At 35.5% G+C, this 15,378-nt stretch overlaps 1 protein-coding gene across 1 annotated transcript; it reads right to left on the bottom strand.

Moving 5' to 3' along the window:
• Window positions 1-523: 523 nt before the first annotated feature.
• LOC143066611 (mammalian ependymin-related protein 1-like) lies at window positions 524-3,716 on the bottom strand. Its single transcript, XM_076239477.1, has 5 exons — window positions 3,581-3,716; window positions 3,168-3,202; window positions 2,565-2,714; window positions 1,853-2,121; window positions 524-675 (listed from the first exon to the last, which is right to left on the bottom strand). Exons 1-5 carry the CDS (start codon window positions 3,642-3,644, stop codon window positions 603-605), a joined length of 591 nt encoding a protein of 196 aa, XP_076095592.1. The 5' UTR covers window positions 3,645-3,716; the 3' UTR covers window positions 524-602.
• Between the last annotated feature and the right edge of the window lie 11,662 nt (window positions 3,717-15,378).

Here is a 15,378-nt window from a genome sequence, read left to right as displayed (position 1 = left end):
AGTTCCCTGAATGACACAATAAATCCCATTCAATCGAGAATACCAACGGCCTGATCTGCGCTCAAACAATAAACAAAATACAAATATGGCAAACAGTAAACTCTCAGAATTATATTGGTGTATAGGATTACTATGGCCATATCATACGTATAAAATTTCTGGTTTCTACAATTGATATCGTAAAAAATCAGCCTGTAGGTCTAGGTGAACCTTTTTTGGCGAAGGAGCGCAAACAATGAGAATGAGCAAACAAGGTTCACATTGTTTTTCTTTACCCTCCCTTAAATAGATTATCGCATGGTTGTCCTTATCCAACCTTCATAATTCCTGCATAATTTGTGTGTATATCTCCATCATTTCCATCTGCTTTCTCCTCTTTACTATCCTTCTTCCATTGCGATTTGACGTGCTATACTCTTGTCTATTGTTTAAAATGCTCATGCACATTCTTTGTAATTTGATTGGAAACTGATATTTTAAACTTTTAGAATACGAGGCCAACAAAAAACACGAACAACAAATATTGTAATTCATAATATTTTATTAAAACTTCACGGTTTGTTATTTGATTGTACCAGAGACACAAATGTTTTTGATTGTTCTTACTCCTTTGGACATTCACTTGGGGGAACAAAGACGTTTTCATCTCTAATGCCTAGCGACAGATCGAAGTACCTGTTAAAAAAAAATATAAGAATAAAACTTGGCTATGTGATTTGTTTTCTTTCCCTTTTTTCTCAACTTTATTTTTCTATTACGACTTATGAGTTCGTGTTGTACAGTTGCACGGTTTCTGAAGCTTTAGGTAAGTTTTCACCGTAAGGTAATGTAAATACATCTTGAGAGTTGAAATAATATTTACACGCTTTAGGTATTTGTTATTCGATTGAAAAAACAAGACATATGTGAAAACAATTTATGAAAATTCTTTTATTTCAGCTAGAATTAACCAGTTTTACAACCGTACCAGGGATTGCTGTTTGTTGTTTTGACATTCGCTGTATTGCCATTAACCCAAGATGCATTAGATTCGGTAGTAATATTAATATTTGACACAAATGTATGTTTTTCGAGAAAACATATAACTACTAGTTTTTTTATGTTTCCGTTTCGTTCTAAAGAGACAATACCATCAAGTTTTATGGAGATGCTAACATTTATCCATAGTGAAATAGGATGTAAAGGAACACAAACAGAAAGTTAACAAAAAACTACGGACAGAGATATGAAAGGTACAATGCAGCATCTAACAGATCAACTTTAGTAGACAGATTTATTTCTTGCCTACTCAATTAAATTTATTACCGAATTTGTTCTTTCATGAGCAACAAGACAATTGCCACATGTGAAACTGAATCTACCTACCCCTCGAGACCACACGAGAGCGGGCCCATTTATTGAAGGGTTTAGTGTTTCCAGACTTTTGTTTTCCTTGTGTTTTGTGTACTGTTATTGTCTGTCTGTCGGTCCTTGTTTTTCATTTTCTTTTGTCATGGCGTTGTCAGTTTATTTTTGTCTTATGATTTTAAATGTACCTTCGATATCTTTCGCCTTTCTTTTTGTGTATGAACAGGAAAGAATAAATAAAAAAAACGTATGAAGACATTTATGATTTCTCCGTTTTTACAAATGGTATGGTAATCTTATTGAAATTAGCATATCGAAATAAAAGTCGCCCAATTCACATGTTTCCGTTAACATATACATATAATTATTATACTTGAAAACTAATGTAGTCTTTAACAAATATTTATTAATATATAGGGAGCGTTGAAGAATATGGGCCTTCAACCGCCATGACAAACGTCAGACCGACTATTCAACTTCATTTCATTTCCAGAATAAAACTTACGTTGATGTTACGAAACCAACTGGTGGGCTGTAATAATTGTATTCAACGGGGAAACAGTCTGGAGTGGAAACAGAGCCATAGTATCTGTTCGGCCCTTCAGTCGAATACCAGCTGGCCACGTTAAGAAATTGTCCTTGTAAACCAGATGCACCCAAGGTCGAGTACCCAGTGAAAGTAGCTCCTACTGGTACACCAAGTGGTCTAAACGGCATTGTGACAGTCGATACATTACATTGTCTTGTCTTTAAGTTTACTATATATTTCTTGTTCTGAAATGAAATTTACAGAGGGATTAATAGGGATATTCATTTCCGCATGCTTTAACATTTTTTACTTCCATCCCTTTTGCCTTATATTCTTTATTCTTTATATTTTGGCATCAGATTAATCTTTACTCTTCAACATTTGTTTATCATGCCTAATTGTTCTGTAATCTCAACCCCCCCCCCCCCCCCCCCCCTTTTCCCCATTTTTCTATATACTGTGAACCCATCTCAATTCTCTGTTAACATTGAAAACGTGTTCACGACATTTTAAGTGGAGGAAATGCTAAATGCTTCAGCCGCGAACGTGGTAACATCTCCTTATGCATGTTATGTAGAAACTGCAAAAATGACTTCAATAAGAAGCACAATGAAATCTGCCCCATGCTAATATTTGATGGTTCACTAAATATTCCACATATGTATTGCCATGTATTTATGTTACTTACAAGTTTGTGAAGATATATAACTTCAAACATTGGGTTGTCTGATGTGAAAGAGAATCTATCTATTTCTCTGAGCCTTTGGTTTACTTCGTCGTAGCTGACTTTTATTCTTTGGTCAAGTAAATGCAGTTCTGCATGATTACTCCTATCAACCTACAATACATATTACAATAACAAAGTACTTAGTCTATACATGGTAGATGAATGGGTCGTTGGACTGATTCTCGTTTGAAATTTTTAGATGTTGTGGACTTTAATAGCTTATTCTACATTATTGAAGGCGCAGTGGTGACCTTAGAGTGGATAGTTGAATCTAAATGCCATAAGCAAACATAATTATCAGAACTCCTTATTTTGAAAAGCAATATTTTCGTTTTTTAAGCTTGTAAAATTAGCAAATAAAATGTACAGTTATATATAGTTACTGGAGAACTATCATACTGATTTTTTTTAATATATGTGAGGTTATTTGAAATCACAATACATAAACCAACCTATCAAATATACTTATTATCAAGTTATCAACATCCATTAATCAGACTTTAGAGTCATTCCCCTTACAGAAACATTTGTGTTTGATTCTTATGACTACTTGATTTCACTCACCCTAAGAATTTCACCTTCCCATTGTTTCGGAGACTCTGAAAGTAAACAGGGTACCGATACTGTCTTTTCTTATTTACTTCGTTACCAAGGAACATCGAATATAAAGTATGAAATCAAAAGAAGTTGAATTTATTTTAATCATTTGAATGTACCCCTCTGTCCCTCTTTTCAGCCCCGCAAAATAAACGGTTATTCTTTCTTTTTGTGTATTTATCTGTTTTGTCTTTGTTTTGTCTTTGTTGCTTTTACTATTTTATTTGGTTTATGGTTTTTAATGTACACGTATGTCACATGCAAAGCAAGATATTGCATACCTCTGGAGCAAGATAATGCGAAGTACAAAAATGTATGTTTAAAAATTGAAAACATTAAATTATTTATAAAATTAAGAATTTACTATATGGCATACTTACCACAAGGTGTTGGAACCTGTGATTGAACAGCAACCAAACAACACAGAGTGATAATGATTTTCATTTTAATGTTCCAAAATGTATGACTTACAAAAATCAGTTTTATATTATAATATGGGTTATCTGATTATCAATAGGTACTGCGTTGAACAACTACAGTACTATGCAGAATTAAGATAGAAGTACTTAATAAAGTAGTTATGTTTGAATGTTGATATAAGGAAAGATAACCCTGTATGCAAAATAAGGTTATACACAGAGAAAACACATGTACTAAACCTCTAGTTTAAAAAAAGACAATGTTCATACATTTTGGGTAGTTAATTTGTACCTATGTAGAAGAAAGTAAATGAATAGCGGGGAACTGGGGTGGTATTTTTTTATATCATGCTACCCCCCACCCCCACCCCTTATATATTTTGACTTGGTTTCAAGGGGAAATTATCGAGTCACAAAAAAATCTTTTTATCGCATATGATTTAATTATTGTATATGTATGAAGAATTTTCACATACTAAAAACGTTGTTTTACTGGGAACGTCGTGTAACACTCAGTGGTATCAATACCGTGGGCCATGTCATATCTATCCAACAACAACAAAAACACACAAAAAAAACATATTAAAAGATTTCAACTTAGTCTTCAATAAACAGTGTATTTACAATATGTTAACCTCTTAACCACCAGGATTGTTTGTATTATACTGTAACGTGTCCGCCTCGTGTGAAATCTGCAACTTTCGAAATGTAATAGACTCGGAAGAAGAACCTCTTGTGTATATGCTACTCTTTTGTAATAGCGGGGAGGAGTGTAACTGAGTTACAGGACTGGATCCCTGAACACTGTTTTTACCTTCGGGCAGTGCTCAACGGACTCAGTTCCGATGTTGACATATTTTGGCTAAAATTAGTAATACCAATTGAAGTTAATTATTTAATTTATGAGACAAATATTTTATGATGTTATAAGATATAATGTTATTAACTTCAACAAATGTAACTGATTACTTAATATTTTAATAGTCACCAAGATTAAGCAAGCAAATCGTAGGGATGTTCCTGGTCAAACAATACAAATAAAATCAATACTTAGCAATATAATAAAAATGACTAGCTTTGAACTATTATATCCTAACTTAGAAAATCGGCGGAATTACAATAAAGTATTATGTGTTCCTAAACTATGTAATAATCGAACGCGTATAGAGAAACAATAGAGACCTTTTCAATAGATCTGTATAGCTATTTGCTATTGGATACCTAAATTACACGTTTCTCTGAATACCTTTTCGTATAGAATTCGGATTAGAAAGCATAAACTTTTATACCAAAAATATGTATGGAAGTATTGTGTGAATATGCCGGAAGGTCACGAAGACCGTTAATAGTTCTTTAAAACTGAATAGTGTCTTTTATTTTATAATTAAATTAAAGACTCTGGTAACGAGTCGTTAAGTATATTACGTCAACAGAAATTGAGTCAGAATATTGACTTTAATGACTCGAAAAACCTTTTAAATAAGCTAACCTTGAAATTTATCACGTTGTTTTTTATAATGGAAAAGGTCAGAAAGACTCCTAAAGTTGCTTTATTATAGCAGTTAGAAGTAGGCTTTTGGCTAGCTGTTGCCTTATGCCCAGTTGAACCACAACTGAAACAATGCAAAACGCACGCTCTTTTATACCTAAATTTCGACTAGAAAATGACGTTTCGACTCTAAAAGACTCGAAACGTTACGTCTTTGACACGTTTAACGACAATCGATACTTGATTTACGGCAATTGTACTGGAATGACAAAGTTGACCTTTCAATGTAAACAATCGTACAAAATTGATTGACCAGGTATCCCTACGAAGTAATGATAAATGTGCATGATATGGAGATAATGTTACATGTAAAATCATCTTAACAATGACGTTTCAAATCACGGAAATAATCAGAAAGATACAAAACAGGTAAGAGCATGCTTTGACTTTTACGTTACATTTGACGTCCATAATTACTAGAAGGTTATATGTTTTTAAACAGTTTCTATGCATATGATTATATATATATGAATATTATTAAAAAGAAAACTTGGTGACTAAAACTGAACATGACCTGTTAAAGAACGGTAGAGTTAAGAAAAGGGGGGAACAGCGTAAACGCTAAAACGTTACATTGCCCCCTTCTCTAAAAAAGACAGGGAATGATCAAACATGATAAACATTTTAAACACAATAAAAACATGATATAAGTTCATATGTCAAATATAAAATACAATTAACAATAATAATTTTCAAATGTCCATTCTATAATCTGAAATCCTGAATGTCTCTACTTCATCTCTGGTTAAAATCCCCCCCCCCCCCCCCAACCCCCAATGTCTATCTTCCGATTAAACTAACTCAAACATAATCTTCATCTCCCCACTCTGTCGACATGTCCTTCGTAGTAGTTTCTGTTTGCGTCTCTTTCTCTGATGTTTCGGGAACCTGGATGACATCTTCTTCAGTTGTTTCCTCTTCTGTGTCGCTTCCCTCTATCACTACCACTGTTGTCTCCGTATACTCTCCATTCTCTACCGACTCTTGTCACATCTTTTACCGGCTCTGCCACATATATTGGCAATGGTTTTTCTTCAATAGGTGGAGAAGGCGGCCTAAAGCTTTTTGAACAAGCAGGATCGGGCATCCAATAGGCACTCAGTTCATATACTGTTCCATCAGGCAGAATTGCCTTTTCTACTTTCTTGACACCCCCTATGCCATCAGGGATGACGGATCCTGAATACATTTGGTTGCTTCTTTTTGCCTTCTCGCGAATACATAAAACCCTGGCAGCATCCTCAGAGGTTTGGTATAAAGAGGGTGGTGCCATAAATCTGGTCTTTTCGTCCTTCAAGTCATCTTTTTTTTGGTAGGACAAGATGTTTATTTCTTTCTTCCAACTTTTCTTCTTCTTTCTTGCTTTTGGCATTTTCAGTAGATTTAGGTGTTTCTGTCTTTCTTTTCTTGGGAGTAGTTGGTAAAGGGGAAATTAGTCTGGCCGGCGATTCAAAAAGTGCCATCAAATTCTCTGGTAGCTGTGGTAAGTTTTCATCGTCATAACCCAATGCGATAGGGACGGGGGACTTCATTGGAGAAAAGTTCATCCTACTAGTATATTTCTCTGGGGACTTCTCAAATTTCTGGATCAATAGCGCCCTCTTCATTGGTGATACCGGGATGACAAATGTTGGATTGGACCTCGGTTTTTCATTGTTGTATTTTGTTTTCTTTTCTGCTGCTTTTACTTGCTCTGCATGTTTTGACTTCTCATGTTCCTTCATCCTGAAGGCCAGGCTGCTAGAAACCTTATAGGAGCAGTATTTACATTCGACAATGGTTTTGGAATGCTTATTCCTAAGATGCCTCATCATCTTCTCCCGAGACAAATATTCAGCACCACAGTGCCTGCACGTAAACATCATCTAAATAAAGAACATTTTATCTTTAGAATAGGAAATGAAATACAATGTAAAAACCTTTGACCAGGAGGATCCCATCTTGCTTGCTTGTGTTTTTAATTATTTAAGTTGAATTTGATTTTATCTTTGTTTCAGGTACATCTGGGTTAGTTTATGAAATATCCAACGGTATGCAGTAATCATCCGACCTGTTGTATATTAAGACACATAGGGCATTTATTACTCATCTCCCTGTGCACTCCAGCGAGGCAAAACTAGGACACAGACGCAACTCATTGCCTCTAGAGCTTTTCTATACCATTTAATGATTACTTCATAAGTTATCTTCATATTGTCAAATAAATAGATTCTGGGTACAAAGTATATGCTGCAGTTCACATCTAAGTACCAGTTTTCATTATACCAAGTGTGTTATGTACACTAATATTGTTATACTTTATAAATATCAATATAATATGATATTATGAACATTTTTATTGAAAATAGAACTAAAAAGGGCATTATTAGTTGTTATTGGGTAAATAATATGAAATTAGTTTGAGCTCTTCATGTCTTCCAGGCAGCAGTATGCTCAGTGCTTGGATTATTTATATTTTTGTCTTTGTTTTGTTTTAAATAACCCAGTTATTTACTTCTCCGTAATATGGCTTTAAACGGTCGTGATGAACAACCTGTGACCTTGAAGATGGATTCTTCTGAATTTTGTAGGTCACAACAGACAGAACAGTTACTATAAAGTATGGGCCATCCCATTTTCTTTGAAGTTTAGGACTAATGTTTTTGACCCCAGTAGGGGTATACAACCACACTACATTCCCTTTCTTGTATGAATGTTGATAGCTCTTAATATCATTGTTTTTTCTGATTTTCACTGGCATTCACCATATTTCGTCTTGCTTTCTCATGTACTTTCCACATGTTTTGCGTTATTTGAATCATATGTTCATTTACGACTTGGGTTTTATCGATAAATTCTTCGTGTTGGGGATGGTGGCCATAAATTAAGTCGATGGGGAGTTCAATCTCTCGACCAAGCATCATTTTACAGGGTGAAAATTTTGTTGACTCGTGTACTGATGACCGGTAGGCCATGGAAGCCCACGGTAACTGTTCGTCCCAGTCCTTTTGATTGGAACTGACATATTTACTTAGTATTTCTTCCAAACTGCGATTGAGTCGCTCCACAAGCCGTCACTTTGAGGGCGGTAAGGAGTGGTTCTAGTTTTATCAATACAGAGTCGGGTACATAATTCCTTAAATAATGCCGACTCAAATTGTCGTCCTTGGTCTGTGTGGATTTGTCTGGGAACACCAAATCTACACACAAAGTTATTTACAAAGTTATCTATAATAGTTTTGGTCTCCATATCAGGCATGGGATACCCTTCAGCCCATCTGGTGAAGTAGTCTGATACTATCAAGGCATATTCGATAATGGAAATGGCACTATTATATCTAGAGCCACGCGTTCCATTGGTGCCCCAACCTGATATTGCTTCATTTTACTCTTGGCCCTTCTCGGAGGCTGTTTTCTAGAAGTGCACATGGTACATTGCTGTATCCACTTTAAAATGTCTGTTTTGAAATCCACCCAATAAAATCTTCTCCGGACACGAGCAACCGTTTTATGTATGCCTAAATGTCCTGACGTTGGATTATCATGTAATAATTGTAAGATATCTTTTGTCCAACAACTTGGAACCAGTAACTGGTTTACTGTCACATTAGTAATTGTGTCAAGCCATTGCCTGTTTAAAACACCATTCTCAAAAACAATACGGTCCCATTGAGACCAATACCGTTTGATTATTGGGTTTTGTATTGCTATGTCCCCCCATTTTGGTTTATCTTTCGACTCGGTTTTCATCTGATATAATTTACCCAGGATTTCGTCAGATTTTTGTGCCTGTATTATTTCATCAGTTGTCTTTTGTTGAATCCATAGCGTCTCATCTTCAGTATTTTGGTCCTCTATATCGTCATTTGTCTTTGCCATTCTAATGCACCCTTCCAATTCAGTATTAGTAAATTCTTTTTGGTCTTGTTTATTGCAGTGGCTACATGGGTAGCACGGTCTGCGTGATAGCCCATCAGCATTCCCATGAAGTCGCCCAGGTCTATGTTGAACCTCAAAGTTATACGTATTTAGAACTTCTAACCATCGGGCCATTTGACCTTCTGGATTTTTGAACCTTAATAACCAATTTGAAGCACCATGGTCTGTGCGAACTAAAAATGGACTGCCATATAAATAATGGTGAAAATTTCTTATCGCAGAAACAATTGCAAGGAGTTCTCTCCTTGTCACACAGTATTGTCTCTCAGGCTTACTCAGCAATCGACTATAATAAGCTATGACACTTTTCTTTTCCATTAACTGTTTGGGACAATACAGCACCAAGACCATACCCACTAGCGTTCGTGTCTAAAATGAAAGGTTTTTTCATGTCGGGATAACCCAGAAGTGGTGAAGTTGTAAGAGCGTTTTTTATTTCCTGAAAAGCATTTTCACAAGTTTCAGTCCAATCATACTGAACGTTTTTCTCTGTCAGTTTGTGCAATGGCTTTGCTATAGTGGCGAAGTCTTTAATGAACCGTCTGTAATAGGAACATGTTCCCAAGAAACTTCTTACTTCTTTAATGTTTTTGGAAGATGGCCAAGATTTAACTGTTTCGATCTTTTCAGTGTCTGTTGAAATGCCTTCTTCCGAAACTATATGACCCAGAAAAGAAACCCTTTTTTGAAATAAGTGGCATTTTTTGGGAGCCACTTTTAAACCATTAGTGGCTATTCTACCTAAAACTTCATCAAGTCTCTTTAAATGCGATTCGAAGGAATCAGCAAATATAATTATGTCATCTATGTAAATCAAACAAGTCTCCCAGTTTAACCCTGCAAGTACGTACTCCATTAGTCTCTGGAATGTGGCTACCCCTAAAGTTGAGAAAGCAGTTTTCTCTTTGTCCTTGGGGTCCATTTCGACTTGGAAATATCCACTCGATAAGTCTAGCACAGAAAACCATTTAGAGCCCCTCAATGCATCTAGGGAATCGTCTATTCTTGGAAGTGGGTATGAATCCTTAATTGTCTTACTATTAAAGATTCTGAAATCTGTGCATATTCTCGTAGAAGAGTCTTTTTTTTTACAAGAACGAGACTTGTTGACCAAGGACTTTTAGATGGTTCTATTATGCCACAATCAAGGAGTCGTTGTACCTCCTTGTCGGCTTCCTCTCTTTTATGAAAAGGTAATCTTCGGGGTTGTAATTTAACTGGAGTAGCCGTTCCTGTGTTTATCTTATGTTTAATGGATGTTGCCCTTCCCAAATCATCTTTTGTTTTTGAAAATGTACTTTTATGTTGTACAAGTACTTGTTTTAACTCATCAACCTGAGACTCTGAAAGATTTGAACTACTTCTCTCAAACATATCTTGTAAATACATAGGAATATCATCTGAGTTTTCCTTAGTTATCATCTGTGATACTTTACAAGTATCTTCACATCTTTGAGTCATGTCAACTGACTCACAAACAGCAATACAAGTTGACTTAAATACCGTTTGTACTTCATCTGTCAAGTTTGCTATCCTCAAAGGGACATGACCTTGACTTGGGTCAACTAAAGCCTTAGCAATCAGGAGATTACTAGTATGATTTGACATTATTGGTTCGACAATTGCATCCATGATGTGAAATGAGTCACCTTGTATAGTTGCATTGACAATCATTTCAGTATGGGCAGGAATGGTCATTTTTTCATTTATGGAAACCTTAAAAACTGAAGGCATTTGACTCAACTTCATGCAATTTATTTTGATTCCATTTATGGTTAATATTCCAAAGCCTAAATCAAGGTTACATTTATTTTTATGTAAAAAGTCATACCCCAGTACAGCTGGTGCATCAATTTCTGCTACAGTAAATTTTTGTGTTATCGAACTTCCCCCAATCTTCACAGGTAAGTCAATTGTTCCTAAAGTTGGGATACTGTCACCATTTGCCATGCAAAGTTTTCTTTTGTTTATCTTTAATAATGATTTTACTTCAGGAGGAAGAGCATCAAATTTTCTAGGATGTATAATACAGTGTTGCTCCTGTATCAACCAAACAGTTTATGTTAATATTTGAAATAAAACATTTTATAAAAAGACTGTCTTGTTTATTTTCATTAAATTGGTAAATATTAGACCTAACATCCAAATGTAATGCTGGTGACTGGTCCGCTTCACCAGCATTTTCTAGTTTCCCTGTATATCAGTCTGGGTACCCTGTGTATATTGTGAACCATAATTAAACCTTTGTTGTGTGTTGGGTGATGAGCGGTACTGTACAGTATTATTTTGTCTATCATTTTGGTATTTACGACAAGTTTTTTTCATATGACCTTTAATGCCACAATAGAAGCAGGTAACACCAGAGTAGTCATTAGACTTTTGAAATTTAGCCATGTCATCTAATTGGTGACTCATTTTTCCGATCTGTCCTAAAATGTTATCTTCGTCGTCTATTTGTTCAAATGGGGTATCATGTTGCATTCGAATTGCTGGTTTTGTGTTAGTAAGTCTCTTTTGATCAACAACAAATGCTTCGTACTCTACACCAACCCTTACACAATCGCCAATTGTTTTAGGTTCCCTATTAAAAAGTGTAAGTTGAATTTTAGTGTCATTTACTGCTCGTATGAAACAGTCTTTAGCTAACTGGTCCCTTATGTCAATAGGAGCTGTTGGGTATGCTAAGCGTGTAATACGTTTTATTTCTTGGGCTAGTTTTTGTCCTTGTTTCCTAAACAAGGAATTCATTTGGGCTTTATACATGTTAGCTTGATTGGCTGGCTCAAATCTTGACGTAAGCTCTGCCACTAGATATTTGTAATCGAGTCTCATTTCTGGCTCTAAGTCAGTTACTATTCCCCGAGCGTCACCTTTTAAACTTGTTGCAAGCTCCTAAGCTTTAGTTGATTCAGACCAATTGTTTTTTAAAGCTATCATCTCAAACTGGACAAGATGGTCTTGCCAACTTGATATTCCATCGTACAAAGGGGGTCTCTTAGCTTTAACATTGTCTTGGTCATTTACTTGCGACTTTGTTACTGGGTTTATTGTGTTTAACCTAACGTCAAAATTGTTTTTATTTAAGTTTCTACTTGAGTCATATCCTTGGACAGCTGAGTCAACGACCCTATTCATATACGTATTTGCCATAGGAGTATTGGTGTCTACACACCTGTTTCTGTTATCAACAGATATCCTGCAATCCTCCCCTGGCCTGAAGGGAGCTACATTTGCCTCTCGTGTAGTCTCGTCTCCAGTACAATCATTACCAGGAAAGGATGCCTTCCATGGAAAGTTATCAATGCACGGCCGTTGCACGGGTCTCTCAGACCTCCGGGGATCATCCTGCTGCAACCTTCCCCTTTCAGTGTTAGGGAATCGCAGCCCAGGGTATTCCTCATTTGAGCTATCCCCCCTTCCATGGGTAAACCTTTTTTCGTCTTTAGTTTTAAAACCCCTTAGCTTTTCCAAAATGTCTCGCTCAGCTTCCTTGTGTTTTTCTAAGTCTTGTAATAGTTGTTCCTCGTCAGTTATTTTAGCGTCATTTGAGTCTTTTTCTTTCTGAGTTCTACATCTCGCCATTTCTATGGGTTGGTCTCCATTTAGTGACTCGTCTTGTCTGTAAACTCCTTTTGTCACCCGCATCTGGACTTCTCCTGAAGGTGTTACGTCTACCATATTATCCATGGTCAGGTTCATTGTTGATGCGGGGAGCTGTGGTCCCTGGGCATCTGGTGTTATTCTACTGCTTGGTTCCTCCTTTTCCATAAAATTGAGTCGTCTTGGTAATCCTCCAATTGCCATTTCACAATTCTGGACTTGTTTTTCTCCACCAATTAAAAGTGGAATATCCCACCGCTGCCACCAATTTGTAACGTGTCCGCCTCGTGTGAAATCTGCAACTTTCGAAATGTAATAGACTCGGAAGAAGAACCTCTTGTGTATATGCTACTCTTTTGTAATAGCGGGGAGGAGTGTAACTGAGTTACAGGACTGGATCCCTGAACACTGTTTTTACCTTCGGGCAGTGCTCAACGGACTCAGTTCCGATGTTGACATATTTTGGCTAAAATTAGTAATACCAATTGAAGTTAATTATTTAATTTATGAGACAAATATTTTATGATGTTATAAGATATAATGTTATTAACTTCAACAAATGTAACTGATTACTTAATATTTTAATAGTCACCAAGATTAAGCAAGCAAATCGTAGGGATGTTCCTGGTCAAACAATACAAATAAAATCAATACTTAGCAATATAATAAAAATGACTAGCTTTGAACTATTATATCCTAACTTAGAAAATCGGCGGAATTACAATAAAGTATGATGTGTTCCTAAACTATGTAATAATCGAACGCGTATAGAGAAACAATAGAGACCTTTTCAATAGATCTGTATAGCTATTTGCTATTTGATACCTAAATTACACGTTTCTCTGAATACCTTTTCGTATAGAATTCGGATTAGGAAGCATAAACTTTTATACCAAAAATATGTATGGAAGTATTGTGTGAATATGCCGGAAGGTCACGTAGACCGTTAATAGTTCTTTAAAACTGAATAGTGTCTTTTATTTTATAATTAAATTAAAGACTCTGGTAACGAGTCGTTAAGTATATTACGTCAACAGAAATTGAGTCAGAATATTGACTTTAATGACTCGAAAAAACCTTTTAAATAAGCTAACCTTGAAATTTATCACGTTGTTTTTTATAATGGAAAAGGTCAGAAAGACTCCTAAAGTTGCTTTATTATAGCAGTTAGAAGTAGGCTTTTGGCTAGCTGTTGCCTTATGCCCAGTTGAACCACAACTGAAACAATGCAAAACGCACGCTCTTTTATACCTTAATTTCGACTAGAAAATGACGTTTCGACTCTAAAAGACTCGAAACGTTACGTCTTTGACACGTTTAACGACAATCGATACTTGATTTACGGCAATTGTACTGGAATGACAAAGTTGACCTTTCAATGTAAACAATCGTACAAAATTGATTGACCAGGTATCCCTACGAAGTAATGATAAATGTGCATGATATGGAGATAATGTTACATGTAAAATCATCTTAACAATGACGTTTCAAATCACGGAAATAATCAGAAAGATACAAAACAGGTAAGAGCATGCTTTGACTTTTACGTTACATTTGACGTCCATAATTACTAGAAGGTTATCTGTTTTTAAACAGTTTCTATGCATATGATTATATAAATATATGAATATTATTAAAAAGAAAACTTGGTGACTAAAACTGAACATGACCTGTTAAAGAACGGTAGAGTTAAGAAAAGGGGGGAACAGCGTAAACGCTAAAACGTTACAATACTAAAACTACGATAGTCCTAAAATACACATCCAAATCTTTAAAGGAATAAAAACAAACAAACAAGAATCATTTTTAAATCCACTTTGTCATATGAAAGAATTGGTATATATCCTCCCTATCAACGGCCATTATATCATAATCCATTACCAACTAATTTGTCCGTTTAAAAAAATATCCAGAAACTGTTACGGTTTCAACTCCCTCTGGCAAAGTTAACCTCAGATGGATTTTAGCTTTTATTTTAAGCTCCTTGGTGATCCTTGGTGTATTGACTCAACTGTTTCGGTTCTTGAACATTTTTGCATTTTATTCCCAATATTCCTCTTTGAGCGTTTGTGTTGAAGAGAAATCTTTCAGAAAAGTGCTTCAGATGCATTAGATTAATTAACATATTGTTTCATATTTTCATTTCATGGTACAATATAGCATGATTTATTTTATCCAAAAACCAATGCACCTTCCGGCGATCGAACACTGGAATGTTGGCATGCTAAAATTTCGCTTTACCAACTGTAAAAAGTAAAATAACAAAAATAGTAAACTCAAAGGAAAATTCAAAACGAACAGTCCAACATCAAATGTCAAAATCAAAAGCTCAAACACAACCAACAAATGGAAAACAACTGTTACTCCTAACTTAGTTTAGGCATTTCTTTCAACAGAAAATGGTGGATTAAACTTGGTTTTAGAGGTCCTTATTGGTCGTATATATATTCAATAGGTTCTTGCATTGGCTTTCACATATACAGCTTTGAGAGTTCTTGTTGTAGGAAAATCAACTAGAAAAGAACTTCAGACTCATAAAACTAACATGTTGTTTTCATTTTTTTTAAACTCTTTTAGCACATTTTATTTTCAGATGGCGCACCAAATTTTACGACAGAACATGATTTTTGTTTACCAAAAACCAATGCACCTGCCGGTGATCGAGCACTGGAAAGCAGGCCTATTAAAATAT

Source organism: Mytilus galloprovincialis, chromosome 3, assembly GCF_965363235.1.
Source record: "Mytilus galloprovincialis chromosome 3, xbMytGall1.hap1.1, whole genome shotgun sequence".
NCBI classification, from domain to species: Eukaryota; Metazoa; Mollusca; class Bivalvia; order Mytilida; family Mytilidae; genus Mytilus; species Mytilus galloprovincialis.
This window is presented reverse-complemented; position numbering and strand designations above follow the sequence as displayed.